Source organism: Arachis stenosperma, chromosome 3 (genome assembly GCF_014773155.1).
Source record: "Arachis stenosperma cultivar V10309 chromosome 3, arast.V10309.gnm1.PFL2, whole genome shotgun sequence".
Taxonomy (NCBI): Eukaryota; Viridiplantae; Streptophyta; class Magnoliopsida; order Fabales; family Fabaceae; genus Arachis; species Arachis stenosperma.
In genome coordinates this window covers 99,647,298-99,663,935 of record NC_080379.1, presented here as the reverse complement: position 1 = coordinate 99,663,935, position 16,638 = coordinate 99,647,298, and the positions used below count along the sequence as shown (strand labels likewise).

The following is a 16,638-nucleotide window of genomic DNA, read 5'->3' as shown; positions in this document are numbered from 1 at the left end:
GGTTTCAAGTTTGGTGAACTTGCTGAAGGTGAAAGGGAAGGCATGGTAGGGTTAAGGGAAAAAACTGTGTTGAGGGAAGTGAGGCTGTGGCTGCTAGGGTGAAGGAAATTAGGGTTTCATTTTCAAAAATTAGGTTTAGGGGCAAAATAGTAATTGAAACCCAAGTTAAATCCAACACTATTTGTACATAGAAAATACTATTTGCTCATCAATTTTAGAAATTATTTTCAATAAAATGTCCAAATCCAAAAACTAGAAATAATATAATTAAATCATTTATTTTCCAAAGCAGCAGTATTAATATTTAAAATATTAATTATTTTATCCAAACCATATAGAAATCCTTATTATTTCACAACTACCAACTTTACAATTTGAATATAGAAAATAATCTAATAATTATAAAATTGGATAATAATCATAACTTATCTCAAATTCAATAAATCAAAACTTGTCTCAATTATCTTTAATAAAATAATCTCTAAAATTAAGGCTATAAATAACTATATAATTTGAGACTTACTCATAAAAATACTTTTCAAAGATTCTGGGTCTTACAATTTGTAAGGTTGGGGGAGCCTGGGATTGAGTCATAGGGCCTTTGCCTTTGTCTTGTACAGCAACACGGGTTGAAGAGGAAGCCATTGTTGATCAAGGTGAGAAATGGAAAGAAAGTTGCAGTTGCAGAAATAAGAGAGAGCTCAGAGGGGAAAGAGAAATTGAAGCTTCAAAAGTAAGAATTCGGGAAGTATTGACGGTAAGAAAACTCAAATTTAAAGAGGAAGAATTGTTTTTAACCGTTGTTACAAAGAAGGATTAAAAAAGAGAGGCAACTTCCTAAAGAAGGTGAAGTGGTGGAAGAGAGAGAGTGCGAATCATGGGAGACGTGTCAAATGGATGAAAAGTTAATAGAGGAAGTAAATGTCATTTATGGATAATCATGGTGATTCCCGTTAATGATAAAATTAGGTTTAAGTGTTTCACTTTCCAAAAAAAATTATTTCGAAAACAAACACACTAATCCTAAGAGACAATTTGTTGGCAAAAAAATAATTGAATTCGAAGGAGGATGTTATTCCAGTAATTAAGTGAACTTTAGGAGAGAAGTTGAAATCGAAGGAGATACGTGTTTGGGGATATTAAGGAAGAGTCTGATTGACTTAGCAAATCGAGGAGGTATTCGACAAAGAAGATCGAAGACTGAAATCGAAAGTCATTCTAGAACCGTCACATGATCAGGCAAAAGAGCGGAAACGGTTATTCATATTTTCGCACACGTGGGAGTTTCATTTCAAATTAGTCAGTTAAGGAAATGGCTATAAATACTAGAAGGTTCAAAGTCACAAGGGTTGGAACTTTGCTTCGGAAATTACTCACTTATACTCATATCCCCAACGACTTACTAAATCTGCTTCGAGTCAATTTTCTGTAGGATTCCGTCCACTTGTTTTACTTTCCATTTAGATTTTCTGCAAACTTTACTTTTCTCGCAAATTTATCTTTCAAGCAACATTTAATTTCCTTGTTCAAATCTATATTTCCGCATTGTTATTTTCGAATTTGAAGTTCTTCGATCTAATCGAAGGCATTTTATTGTTTTATTTAAATTTAAGGCAAACCATTTCGATTCTTGTCATTTTTATTTTCAAATCCTTTTGTTTATTTATTGCCTCTTCAGTCTTTTCTTTTAATCCTGTCTAATTCGAAGGTCTTTGATACATTTTTAGAAAATTGGTACTCGTAAAAGAGGAGTTGATTTCGCTTCTAAACCATTAAAATTCAACCACTATCGATTTGCTAAAAATCAACAAAACACCATGTTCACTAACTTTAAAAACTGACTTCTTTATTTGTTGAAAAGATTAAAAATCGAAAATCTCTTTCGAATACTATATTGCTGAGACCACCTCAAATCCTTTACAAATAGTCGATTTATAAGCAACTATGTTGAATTTGAATTCTTTTCAAATTCTCCTTTCAACAAATCTTCCCTAGATCTCCTATTATCATGAAATCGACTGTGGCTTATCGATTACCCAGATTTATCCCGTCGAATAACATATAGCAAATAAAATTTTGTTATTTTTTTATGGTGACAAAAAGTTGTAAATATTTAATTAAAAAAATTGTACTGAACATTGACATGACCATTTTATTTTATAGATTGGGCCAAATGAGGTGAACAAAGCAGTGTCAGAAAGACATTTCACTCTTGTTTTGTTACTCTAGCCCAAATATTTTGGGTTACTGATGCTGGCCTAGTAGTTTGTTGTTTCCTTTTTGGGGCCATAAATGCTTATTGTCTTTTGATAAACACTTCTCGTTATTGTGAAAGTGTAAGAAAAAAAAAAAGACTTGGTTATTGTGTAACTTGTCCTTAATTTATAGGAATCGGCAAGCATCTTGATATTCTTTTGGGGTGTGGACTGTGTAACACGCGCCTGAATGTGCATAGTTAAGTTGAGTTCTGCCCTCCTCACTACACTCGCAGAACATGGAGGATTGGAGGATGATTTGGTACTTTCCCACTTACACTCCACAACACAACGCTTCTTTCCCCTTTCGCTCTCACTGCTTTCACACATTTTCCCTCTGCTGCATCTTCCTTTGCGTAACATAGCCATATTCGCGCGCCAACCACCTTCCTCTTATTAATTCTCCGGCAGTGTAGCCAACTCTCCCGTTCTCTCTCTCTCTCTCTCTCTCTCTCATTCGAATCTGGGAGATGAGGTTGTTATCGAATTCGATTCTTAACCTCCTCCTTCTCTGCGACCTGCTTCTCTTTTGTCCCTCATTCTTCTCTCTCGTCTCTGCTGAGTCGGAGTCGGAGCCGGAGCTTCTCCTCCGAGGAACCAACGCAACCGCCACCGGCAATGCCTCGCTTGCGAGATCCGGCGAGGATAGCTTCGCCAACATGATTGATCGGGCGCTCGAGAGAGAGTTCCCCGAGAATGAACAGAATGAAGGTTCGCAGATCTACGTTCTTTTCACTCTTTCTTATTCATACATATTTTCTGTATTTTGCTTGTTTAATTTGGTTGCCGAACCTCTCCTGATCGTGTTTATGAGTTATGCCTGTGAAATATGAATATTCTGAAATGCCGTGAGGTTGCAGTTCCAATTTCCTTTGAATGCCTTAATCTGTAATTTCCGGATTTGAATTGTGAGCTGGACGTGCTTCCGGATTCATATTCTTCTGCTTTCTTTATTCTCTTAGTAATGCATTTCGTTTCGGTTTTTATGATGAACAAGGAGAACCACTGGAATCCTTCGGGCTTTCGAGGAAAACTATAGGAAGTTACTTATATCAGTTTCATCCATTTCTAAAATCATGCAAGGACATGAGGACATTTTGAGTAACGTTAAAGTTTAGAAGTGTGTGCTTATCTTGAAAATACGTTTTCTTACAGAATTTGAGAATAGGATGTAATGCATATAAGTAATTTGATCCAACCTTCCTATTTACTTTTATTTTCAATGAACGCGTTGGTATAAACTGACGCGTGTCATTGTGGAAAATTTTACTCAAATGAATTTTGGCATATACTTGGATTCTTTTGCAGGTAATGATGCTGGCGGTTTTAACAATAGTGTTGCTGAACAGCAGGTATGTAGCGAATTGCTTTTAGCAATCCTGGGGCGATTGTGTCTTGCACACTAGTCATCATGATTTCAGTAATATAGGTATTTAGCTTTTGGTCATGGTTCATTCTGTTGGGAATTTAAGTCCACTGTTGATATTTTGTTAGAAGAGAATTGAATTGAGCTTGGATAGAAATCACAATTGATAATGACGTAGATGCATATTTCTCTTATGATGCATCAAATCGTGATTTAGATTTCTTTAGTCGGGTGATGAATTTCATGATGCTTTTAGGGTTTTATGTGCTTGACTGCTTGAGTTATTATTAGCCATTGAATAGACTTATGGTCTAATGTCGTTCCTTCTCGTTGTACAGGCTGTTTTGGAAACTGTTGCTAGAGTTAAGTCCAAGAAAAATGAGAGCAAAGAAGAAAAGTAAGCACATCTTTCCTAGAGAAAGAATAGGATTTTTTTTCTTTTTATAAGAGGGAACCGACTTTTAAAAATACAAGGCAATAATATAACTATTTTCATTATATGACATTTGATAAGTTTCTGTCAGATCATTTCATATTCATGATGTTTTCCATTTGGATACTGAGAATCGTGCAGAGGATATGCCAACCTTAATTGATCGAAAGGTGTGTTTCATTCAAGCTCCTGAAGTGATATTTCAAACTTTGAGAATGCTATTTATTACCAAAACTTCATCATAATATGCTAGAAATTTCTGTACACTATCTTCTTAAAAGTGGAGGTTTTTTTTTTTTTTTCAAAATATATTTTTTAATGTTTTTCTATTGATTCATCTTCAGGATAACGTGTTTATCATCTCCAATCCCAAGTCAAAGTATCCTGTTCTTCAAGTAGACTTGAGGTTTACTTATTGTTCTTTACATTTTCAGTTTTCTTTCCTCTTCAAGTAGTATTAACTGTATCTGTGGTTGCAACTTTGAAGTAATGATGCTGCTAAAACTGTTTGGTATGCCATATTTGCAGATTGATATCAGATCTTGTGGTTGTCATTGTTTCTGCAACATGTGGTGGCATTGCCTTTGCTTGTGCTGGACAACCGGTTTGAACATAAAAATTGCTTTTTCTATTTATATTTCTGCCATATATCTTAAGAGTGGTTACTTATCCAAAATTTCAGGTTATGACAGGATATCTGTTGGCAGGATCACTCATTGGACCTGGTGGCTTGAGTTTTGTTAGTGAAATGGTCCAAGTATGTTGCCCTTATTCTTTTGTTATGTACCTTTAAGAATTCCCCCTTTCTTTTCACCAGTCACAATTTATAAAGAAAGGTAGTATGTGAGTGGGACCAAGATGTTATTTATCATGTCTTTATATCATCATATGTGATATGTTGACATCGAGTAGTAAATAAAAATGTAGACCAATTTGTCTTCTAGGTTCTAATAATCTCATATACTGCTTCCATCACTTGCAGGTTGAGACTGTTGCTCAATTTGGTGTTATCTTTTTGCTTTTTGCATTGGGATTAGAATTTTCAACAACAAAGGTTGACTTGTATACTTATATATTCAGTTAGCTTATACTCTCATAATTTTAGCTCACCCATAATTTTTATTAACCTGTCTATTCATGTTTACAGCTTCGAGTTGTTCGAGCGGTGGCTATTCTTGGCGGTCTACTTCAAATTTTCTTATTTATGTGCTTGTGTGGAATAACAGCTACGGTATGTTTGATATTTTTACAATACTATCCAAAGGTGATTTGATTCTAATTTAATACACAAACTAAATTTTGGATTTGGGTCCATTTGCTAATATATAGTTGAAATTGTTTTATAAATGAATTCACTTAAATCTTTCCTGCAGCTATGTGGTGGTAAATCATCTGAAGGAATATTTGTGGGTGCATTTCTTTCTATGTCTTCAACAGCTGTGGTAATTTCTTGAACACATTGTTTCTACTTGTGTTAGATTGTCAAGGAGAAATTTATGTGGCATGACCTGGTGACTGGACTGGTGTAGTTTAGTGAAGTTACTTATTGAATAAATTCTGAAGAATTTAAGCTTTATTTATCACTTTAATTTTTATGGTATTATTCTTCCTTAAGTAACACCAAGACTTCTCTTCAGATATTTTATTTCTGCATTAAAGTACTGCTACTTAACGCTTTTATTTCTTGTTTGACACATAGGTCTTGAAATTCTTGATGGAAAGGAATAGTGTCAATGCCCTTCATGGTCAGGTTACAATTGGAACACTGATTCTGCAGGTTTGTACTATTATGTTTATATTTCAGATGCATATATATGACTGGAACAGTTCTTCCACCAATTCTTAAAAACAGAGTGCAGACTAATGCTATAAGCTGATATTCCTTATTGAGGTTTTCTCTCGCACAATTTCTAATGCAATATTCAAAATCATTGGTTCCTGTCAGGATTGTGCTGTTGGTTTGCTCTTTGCATTGCTTCCAGTATTGGGTGGAACATCAGGTGTTCTTCAGGGAGTAATATCCATGACTAAATCGTGAGTAAATTATAGAATTAATTGTGTTCCACTTTGATTTGATGTGCTGATCTGACTAAATTCTTTTTTTTTTTTTGGATGATATACCTATTTCAGTTACTTATTCGGTTATTCCTTATGATTTTACAAATTTCCTTGCTTCAGGTTGGTCATCTTAATTGCATTTTTGGCCATTTTGTCGATAGTATCTCGTACTTGTGTACCATGGTTTCTTAGGCTTATGATAAGCCTATCATCTCAGGTGAAAATAGAACTATATTCGTCTATTTGAATGTTTTCTTCATACGTTAGTTTAACTTCCTTTTTATTGTGCAGACCAATGAACTTTATCAATTGGCATCAGTGGCATTCTGCCTACTTGTGGCTTGGGTGTGTCTTCTATCTATTCTTAATCTTCATTACTTCGCAAAAGTATTTCCTTCTCGATATATCGTAGTCTGTTTTGTAATGTAGTATCTATGAGATTGCCCTTTGTCATTATGAAGTCCTGGTCGTTCTTTATATATTTTCTTCTCTGATGTGTAGTGATAAGTTGTGCACACATTTATGCCATCCAAACAACTTTTGCACCTTTGACAATTGGTTATTTCATTTCAGTGTAGTGATAAGTTGGGTTTAAGTCTCGAACTTGGTTCCTTTGCTGCGGGCGTGATGATATCAACAACAGATCTTGGTCAACATACACTAGAACAAGTAACCTCCCCTCCCCCCCCCCCCCCTTTCTCTTTTTTTGAGTATCTTATATTCTTTGTACTTTCAAACTATCAACATGTGATGTTTTTAGGAGTTGGAAGCTTCCTAATGGCTCCAACCTCTATAAATTTCCATCCGTTTGATCTTAAGTTCATAACTATTGTAGAAGAATGCAAAATGGCCTTTGATTGTGTTTGTTCCTATTCTTTCTATCCTCAAATTAGTAGTAGGAATTTCCAATGTAACAGAGTAGCCATATAAAAGTTTTATTATTCCCTGTGGGCCATCAACTTAGATGAAGTGGAGTTGGCGTATATATTAAAAGACTTGGTAGTTACAGGGTACATAGGTCCCCCTTCCTTCTTGGCTCTTAGCTCTTGCTACTTGTTTGATTATTCTTTGTTCAAATTTTTATCATTGATGTGTGTAGCCATAAAGGCATTCCGATGAAATCTTCTTCCTCGGTGAAGGTTTTAATAATTTTCTCTTCTTTTGTCCCATCTATCAAAGCCAATTTAGCTTAATAAGTTAAAGGCAGTACCCAAATGAATTTCAGGGAAACTTGTTGAAGCAGATAAGTTTAAGAATATTCTCTAATGCTTACTTGAGCTTACCCAATTTGATGTTAGGTTGAGCCAATTCGCAACTTTTTTGCCGCACTGTTCTTGGCCAGCATTGGGATGCTTATACATGTCCATTTTCTTTGGAATCATGTTGACATCTTATTGGCAGCTGTTATACTGGTGATCATCATAAAGACAATTGTAGCTGCATGTGTTGTCAAGGGGTTTGGTTACAACAACAAGACTTCACTTCTTGTAAGATTTGACATCATTAAATACAATTACATCTACTTGTTGATTACATCATAAGTTTCATTGACGGAGGAACCTTAGGTTATTCTACATGTGTAGGTTGGGATGTCTTTGGCACAAATTGGGGAGTTCGCCTTTGTTCTTCTCAGTCGTGCTTCAAATCTTCATCTAGTGGAGGTGATTGCTTCATCACGAATGTTGGTTTGAGCTTCTTTGTGCTTATGGTTAGGCTTAGGAAGACAATGAACCTTTTCTTCCTACATAGTTGGAGACAACTTTAGCACTTTTCGTGGCTGTGTTATTACCATTTGAAGCATGAACTTTATTATTTTGTTGCCTATAAATACTTGTATGCAACTGAACTGATCCTTACTGCAGGGAAAGTTGTATCTATTACTCCTTGGAACAACGGCTCTCAGTCTGGTATGCATCAACTATTTGACAGAATGATAGTTTTACATAGTATTCTAATAAAATATTGTTGATTTATTGTTCTTTCAAGCAATCCCAATGTGTTCATCTGTCATGAGGTCAAATTAGTATGTTTCTTTAGGTACATAACTATATTATATTCATTTTGTTGATCATTTGACAATCATAAACATCTATAAGCAGGGTATCATTAGTAACTTTCGAAAGTTTCATTAGACTATGACTTGGAAGTAATACATTGGGTCTTCCTGTGTAAGAATTCTTATTCTAAAGTTGAACATTATAGCCAATTTCTTGGGTAATCTTATAAAGATTTGATTATGAATTCTCAGGTATTTTTAGTTGATTATGTTATTCCTAGAAATTTTGAAGCTTATGCTGGTGGAAATAATGCAGGTGACTACACCTCTGCTTTTCAAGTTAATTCCTGCCGTGGTGCATCTTGGTGCTTTGCTGCGGTGGTTCCCTCCTGATAGTCCATCTGAGGTAACTTTATAGCTTAATTAACTCGGGAGGGGGACTTATAATCTTTTATAGCATTGTTGCATCAATTCTCGAGACGATCCTAAATATGATTTATCCTTCCAGATTCCCTATAAGGGGGACAGCTTTCGGTCAGACAGTGCTAAGCGTGTTACTTTGTTGGTTCAAGGCTCTCATAATTCATGATGTTAAAATAGATCAGAAATGCAATTTGCGGCTTTATCAGATCGCTTGTACTTTTGAGGAAGACAGGAAAAATAGTGCAAATGAGTTTGTCCAAGAGAATACATTTGCCATTGTAAAGGAATACATATATATACTGCATGCCTTTCGGACCAGTCTCAGGAGACGATCAATGCCAAACGCTGCTGGGAGAGAGGGTCACGAGTTTGAACCGGATCCATTCACTAACATGGTAACTTGGGCCATATTGTTATTAACTAGGGTGGCCTAATTTTGTGTATAAATTAATGTCCAGTCGCTTTTAGTAGGGGCAATTCATTTTAGGTGCATTCCTTTTTTTTCTTCTCCACATTATTTTTCTGTTTCTTTAATCCAAATTTTGGGTTGATCGGTTTTCAAATATGTATAAGTTGTTCTGTAAAAGTCTAGAAATCAAGGCAATCATCAAATTCAAATGTATCATGTTGCGATCCCTGGAGTTACTGCGCCGCTCTTCTTTAAACAATTAAACTGCTTATGACCATGACGCAGATGTGGTGTGTACAAGAGAGAGACATAAATCCACGAAAGTACAATGGAGGTTTAGGGAGTATTAGAGATATAACCATTAGTGTTACTTTTTTCTATCAGTTGAAATTTTTGAGATGAATGATATCATGACATGATATTAGAGCTCTAGATCCGAAAGGTCAAGAGTTCTATTATTGGTAAATTCCAAAATGACCATTGGCTCCCTAGCAGAACTCTTTTAATTAAGATTGACAGCATGCTTTCTAAAGCAAAACTTAAGTTAACTCATCCACTTAATCCACGGTTGGACTAGATATGTATGATGGGATGGATCCCAACTTCATAGACACCAGAAAAATTATTCTTCTCTTTAGAGCAAAATATGTTCATTCTCCCCTAACCGTATCTAGCATCTACCTTTAAATCTCATATTAAGGATCAAGATTACTTCATGCATGAAGAATATGAAAGAACGTCTCTTAGCTCTTTAACTACACCTATCTAATTATCTACCCTCTTAGGCTCTTATAAGAACTGCTATGTTCTGATGAATGATAACGGGTGAAATAATAAAGGGGAGTGATTTACTTGGCTAAAGGTGTATGATTGCAAACGATTTTAAAGTGGATGGTTGGATGGCAAAGAGTTGAATGACAATGAATGAAATGATGACATCTTATCTATTTCTTGCTACTCGAACTCCTCAAAGTTTTTGTTCCTCTAACACGGGTCAACGAGAGGAATAAACTACATGACGTGTGTGTGTGTCTATTTTACTTTATTTTATCCTCTAAAGAAAACAATCTTCCGTTTGATCCTCCAATATGGAAAGGCAAAAGAATTAGAGAGTTTATCTCTCCCTTACAATTCCAGTCCCTTACAATTCCAGAATCAGTTAAAAGTAATTCTCAAATGCAATTTCAGTAAGATAAATCACTTGTTCCTCTAATTATAATTCCTCTTAACATAGCATCAAATTCAGCATAGCAAGAATGTCTTGTAACTAGGGGTGGAAAAAAGTCAAGCGGTCTGCTAGGAGCCTGCAGCATGGCCTGTATTTGGCCTGGCCTGTTATAAAATAGGCACAGACTCAGGCCTGGCCTGTTATAAAATAGGCAGAAACTCAGACTCTTTTAAAAGCCTTAATACGTTAATAGGCCATGCTCACTAATTAACCTTATTGGCCTGTCAGGCCTGCCTGCGCCTGTTAAAATATAATTAAATATATAAATAATTATTTATTATTAAAAAAATTATAAAATATTTTAAATTTATTATATTTTTTATAAATATTTTTGTATATTTAAATACGTTAAAAATTTAAATTTTTTTTATAAATATTAAGTATATGACATATTATATATAAATATTTTATTAAAAAATAATTTTTTTTAAATAATATTTTTATTTTTATAAAAAAAAAAATATTAGACCTTTTAACAAGATTCAAGTTAGGCCAGACTAAATAACAAGTCAAATTTAATACTTTATAAAGAACCTATAACAAGCTGCAGACCAGGCTTAAGCCAATTAAGTGTATGACAGACCAAATTTAAACAAAGTTTGATCTGACCTAGCCTGTTTTCACCCCCCTACTTGTTACTTTTGGTCTCTCTCTCGTGGGTGTTGTGCCCTAGTTTTTGAGGTGCACGTGCGTGAAGACGAGATAAAGAAGATGGAGAGTAAGGTGTGTGTTGCATTTGTGTAACGGGATGGCGTTATTAGAAATTAGAAGCGTGTGCATGCATGGGCGTCAGAATGGTGAGTCATGATGGTAATTAATGAATGGTTGTGATGAGGCCGGTCTCTGGCAAATAATCCAATGGAAATGTAATTAATAATTAAATTAATTTGTGCGCTTGGTTCAGACATCAACGTCAAGCTAAGCTAAAGGGAAAGTCATACGTTAATATAGATCCATCCATCCCCGAACCCGGCTTGAATAAAATGGTCCCCGTCCCTTTCTTTCTTTCGTAACTACTGTACATAATGCTGCAGCAGCGACAGCGAGCCCGCCACCACTGTCCTCACTCCTGAAATTATATATGTCCTTTCTAACACATACTCGTCAATTCTTATAATTAATAATTACAAATCATTACTTACTATAAGTATATCATATAACGTTATCAAGATGTGAAATAATTCAGATGATATGCTTCTGTCTGTTACGTTACCGATCGGTGGTAGCAATATTAATGCAATAACTGTAGTAATTAACTCTGTTCTGCTCCTGTGGTGGCCGCGTGACTATCCCAACAAGACAAATGTTAGGTCATTAGCTAGGTGTACTGTACACCTTTTTTATGAAATATCATGCTTGTTCAATATGCATGCGTTATCATTTACCATTTCATGAAATTCAATTCAAGACTTAATTAAGATAATATCTCTTTTAAGTATAAAATGGAGGAAGAAAGGTATTAAAGAAAAAGAGCACATTCAAAATGACATTGACAGAATGAACGAGGACCTAGGTAGGCAACCTGTGAAGAATGCGACAGCATTTATTTTTTCTCAAGCCAAATTCATGGTGGTCCTTGTATACCGTATTGCTAACCAAGTTGTGCTTCAGAGATACCATGTAGGTGTCTCCCACCCATTGGTTGCTCAGTTTTTTATTTTAAAAATTGAAAAATAAAAATATATTACACAATACACGCCAACTTCCTTCCATAGAAAACGATGCATGTTATTATTTCGTGCCAAAACTCATTTTTGATGTCAAAGATTTTTGTTTTCTGAACATATAAATTATCATGACCTTTGGGATAAAATAGATTTTTTTATCTTTATAAGTTCGTTAAAAATTTAAAAATATTTTTAAATTTTATTTTATTTTAAAAGTTTCTATTTCAATAAAATATATCTTTCACAGTTAACTTTTAAAAAAAATTAAGACTAATTCAATAATAATTTTGTAAGAATAATTTTTAACATAAAATTTTTTTTTGAAAAGTATAGATTTTTAGACGCCAACGCTCAATGAATATCATGATCAGGGAATTATTAAGCACGAAGTCTCTTGAGCGGCACCGTATTGCCAGACCTAACTTCTCTTAAGTAAGGGACAATGGTGTTGGTGGTGCAAGCGTATGACTCACTCGCCTAGCGAAAAGTATGCGAGACCTCTGTTAAAAAATTAAAAAATAGAATAAAAAACCTATTTTTCAAAAGTAAACAGTTAAATGTCAAAATAAAAAGATAAAAAAATATACTAAACAAGTATTTCACGTTTTATAACTCAGTTAAAAACAGAATAATTAATTTTTAAAGATTGACAATTCGAAAAAACATATCAATTGTTTGTAAGTCCGGTTAAAATAGTGAACAACAGTTAAAAAAGATTATATACAAAACTATCAACATTAAAATTAAAAACATAGAAATTAAATTAAATAAAAATAAGATAAAATAATAATTTATTTATAATTTAACTAATAACTAAAATCACACCTATCCATATCCACTACTAAAAAAAGATATCTAGCAAGTTACCAAAATTAAAATTAAAAATATAAAAATCAAATTAAATAAATAACAAAATACAATAAACATTTACTTTATATAAAATAATTTAAATAAACCTTAAACCATATTTATCAAGTAATATTTACTAACAATACATTGTACTACCTAACATATATTACATTTATGAAAATACCTTCACCATGACTATAAATATATGCTTATTATTTAACTTAAACTTAAAAATAATAATACTAACCTAGAAGTAAATTCCTCCAGTGATATGCCACATTGTGTTTAGGCGATTGATGTCCTCATCTCGTACATCTGCATGTGCCATAATCTCCGAGTACCTTGATAAAATGATTAGAAAATATTAGAATTGGGAAAAAAATAAAAGAAATGGATGAAAAGTGAAGTCAAACGGCGCTCTAAACGAGTTCTATATAGAGGCGGACTTATCACTTATCTCAATTACAGTGTAAACGAAATAAGAATGTGCGTATCTCGTTTAAACTATAAACGAGATAAGGACGTCACACACCATGTGTGCTAACGTCGTACGACTACCTCATATTGTACCTTATCTCATTTTTACACATTCTTATTTCGTTTATACTGTAAACGAGATAAGACATAGAATTTAAAACAGTAAAAACGCTACAAAACACGTATTTTGTAATTAAAATATTTATTTTATTTATTTAACAAAAATCTTAAGTTACTAAGCATATAAAATTATTATATATTATATAATTTTATTTTTTGTTTGAAAAACATATTTAGTATTTAGTCTAATTTAAATAAAAGTCCAGTCCAAATTTTAATAATCTCTAATATCTAAAAAATAAGTAATAACATAAAAAATATAAAAAAGATATTATTACTAATCACTTTTTAATTAAATAAAATTTTTAAATTTCTAAATACTCTTTTGTCACTTTACTTAAATTTTTTCAAATTTCATCAAGTAAATCGATTAGATTGAGAGACTTTCATAAAAGGAGTTTATTATTTTGTGAGAAACATGAAATTAAAGTTTGTGATATGAATGCATTATATATTTCTGGAAGAGGTTGAACTTACAAAATTGTTGACTAGGTTTTAGTGGAGCATCATTATCATGTTAATTTATTTTTTGCTATAATTGACACACAATTACAAGAACTTAATGAATGATTCAATGATAATATAGTAGAATTGCTTACTTTAAATTTAACTTTAGATTCCAGAGATAAATATAAGTTTTTTAATGTCGACAAAATATGTGAATTAGTAGAATGATTTTATCCAAATGACTTCAGTGACAAAAAAAAAATTTTCTAAGCATATTGAATTAAGTAACTTGTGTATAATTTTTGAGTTATAATGTCAAGAATTAACAAAAATAAAAAAATTTTTAACGTATATTTTGATTATTCATTTAATTTACTTGATATTAATTTTTTCTGTTTTAATTATTATCATTAAGAAATTTTTTTTAATTATAAATATTATAAAAAATAAATTCAAAAATAAAATAAATAAATTTTTGTTAATTTTTTTATTTATATTAAAAAATTATTAAAAAATTTATCACATAAATTTTATTATCAACAAATTTTATGATATAAAAAATAGATATATATTTTATTAATTAAAAATATATACATATTTTTTATTTTAAAATATATTTTTTATTAATATATTTTTATTATATATTTTATATTATATAATTTATTTGTATAAATTTTATTTTAATATTATATATGTTATTATTTTTTCATAATAATATTTTTGAATCCATTTCCGATGATGGAGAAGAATTGGAAAGGAGGAAAGAAAAGAAGATAGTGAGTCATAGAGGCGATAGGAGAACGGTTAGGATTGTAGTGTGGATTTAGGGGATTAGCAGCGGACGAATGGTGGGTTCTAGGTTAATAGAGTAAGGTGAATTAGAAGTTGGGAGTAGAGGTGGATGTGATAGGAATAAGATAAATTTAAAAGAAAATTAATTTTATAAATATTATTTTATTAAAAATAAATTTATCTAAAGTTTAAATTTTCTTAACGGAATGATCAGTTTAAAAATTAATTGTATAGTTAGAAATCATGAAGTACTGATATTTTATTGAAGTATCGTATTTAGATGTTAGATATATTTTAGATACGATATTTATCAATATTTGTTTGACACGAGTATTTGTTGTGTTTAATTATGTCTTAATAAAAAATAAAAAAATTTTAAATATATTTAGACACACTTAAATATTATCACGTATCAGTATATTTAGTCTTATTCTTAACATATATTCTTAAAATAAATTTAGATATAATATATATTATTATTTATTAAAATAAAAAATATTTTAAATATTTGATATAATTAAAATAAGACATTAAAAATAATTAAAAAAATTAATTTATATTTTAATATTAATAAAATATTAAAATATTATTATGATTTATTTAAAAAATATTTTATATTTTATATATATATGTATTTCTGTATCTTATAAAATTTTAAAATTTATACGCCAACGTATTATATATTATGTTGTATCTGTGTTCATATTAGTATCTATGTATCATAGATTAAAAACTATTTAAAACATAAAATATCACGTGTGATTTGAATTTTTGACAAAACCTTTTTTACTCTAAATTTTATTTGGTGCCTTCTATGGTACCTATTGTTTTATTGTACCTATGGTGACTACAAAGAAGTTTTTCAATTAATTGTGGACATCTGGTCACTTTTTCTTTTTCTTTTTTTTTTTAAAACGTATCACTAAAAATGTTGCTTAAAGAGAAAGTGTTACCCTTAATCGTTAACTTGGCTCTGATACCAAATTTTGAACTTTGAATAAAAATAATTTATAAATTCTATAGTATTGACCATTTCTACTACTTTGATGTATATTTATAACTTTTTAATCTTGTTTTAGTTTATAATATTCTTTTTTGCATGGATTACTGTATATAAAATCTTTTATCTGTTTGTCTTTTTCTTTAATATAATTTCTCAAATCCTCAATTACTTCTTTTATTTCTACACTTTCTCTTGTTTCTAAATATCTGTTTAATTTTTCAATTTCATTCTCCATTTTTTCTTTCAGCAGCTTTAATTCTTTTAAGTCGTAATATGGTTTTCCAGGCATTTATAAATTTTTAAGTTTAATTCCAACTTGTTTATAGTTATTCTTATTTCTATCCTTTTTATTATAAGATCTTCAATTTCAATCTGAAGATTATTTAATTCCCTTTATACTCCTTTATTTACTTTTAATATTCTCGTCCTATTTCTTCTTATTTTATTTTCTGGTTTTTCAATCTTTTATGCTTCATTATTTAAAATTTCCGCAAACTCTATCATCGATTCATCACTATTTTCTAGAGATTCTATTAATTTTTCTAGCTCTTCAACTTCTCTTTAACTTGTCATAAATTATTTTTAGGGCTTTAAATGCTCTTTGATTTATTTCAGAAAACTGTAAATAATTCAAACGATTTTCTCTTTCAAAGAGCTCTTGTTTTTTGTCTTGATAAGTTACATATTTCTTCTTTATTTATTGTCATAGTTTAGTGTTTAGGGTCTCATTTAATTTTTCGACCTTTTTTGTTAGTTCTTTTATTTCAAAACTTTCTTCTTTAATTTTTAACTTAGATAAACTTAAAGGGCTATTAATTTTAGATTCTCTTATTTGAAAATTCGATGAAACTAATTTTCCTGATGGTTCTTTTAGTAATAGAACTGGGTTTTCAATAGCTTTATATTTTGGTATTTCTGTTTTACAATTTTCTGAAATAATTCATCAACATAAATCCTTTCTCTGTTTTTAAATATTATACTATGATGGCTGTTTGTTAAAGCATAATTTATTGCATATGTAATTGAAAAGGTTCATCGTCTTGTTCCATTAGATTCTTTCTATGAAATTTATAAGCCAAACTTATAGATCTTCCAAGGTTTTCAGTTGATAAAGG

At 31.3% G+C, this 16,638-nt stretch overlaps 1 protein-coding gene across 3 annotated transcripts; it reads left to right on the top strand.

Annotated features, from left to right (window-relative positions):
* The first annotated feature begins 2,430 nt into the window (after positions 1-2,430).
* Positions 2,431-9,172, top strand: LOC130969799 (K(+) efflux antiporter 4-like). 3 transcript variants are annotated; one of them, XM_057895687.1, is made up of 20 exons: positions 2,431-2,966; positions 3,564-3,607; positions 3,960-4,018; positions 4,146-4,224; positions 4,399-4,460; positions 4,583-4,658; positions 4,737-4,811; positions 5,037-5,108; positions 5,202-5,285; positions 5,428-5,496; positions 5,754-5,831; positions 6,000-6,088; positions 6,233-6,329; positions 6,404-6,457; positions 6,686-6,781; positions 7,411-7,599; positions 7,696-7,773; positions 7,975-8,019; positions 8,425-8,514; positions 8,617-9,172. In XM_057895687.1, the coding sequence occupies exons 1-20, from the start codon at positions 2,726-2,728 to the stop codon at positions 8,695-8,697; spliced, it is 1,758 nt and encodes a 585-aa protein (XP_057751670.1). In that variant the 5' UTR covers positions 2,431-2,725; the 3' UTR covers positions 8,698-9,172. The 3 variants fall into 3 exon arrangements, 1 of the variants encoding a protein (XP_057751670.1); XR_009081925.1 differs by lacking the exon at positions 8,617-9,172 and having other exon boundaries at positions 7,678-7,773; XR_009081926.1 differs by having other exon boundaries at positions 7,678-8,514.
* The last annotated feature ends 7,466 nt before the right edge of the window (positions 9,173-16,638 follow it).

Excerpts from the sequence above, each read along its gene's own strand:
- LOC130969799 (XM_057895687.1), top strand. The coding sequence starts at position 2,726 with ATGAGGTTGTTATCGAATTCGATTCTTAACCTCCTCCTTCTCTGCGAC. Across the intron at positions 2,967-3,563 it reads CGAGAATGAACAGAATGAAG|GTAATGATGCTGGCGGTTTT; the intron begins GTTCGCAGATCT and ends ATTCTTTTGCAG. Across the intron at positions 6,782-7,410 it reads GTCAACATACACTAGAACAA|GTTGAGCCAATTCGCAACTT; the intron begins GTAACCTCCCCT and ends ATTTGATGTTAG.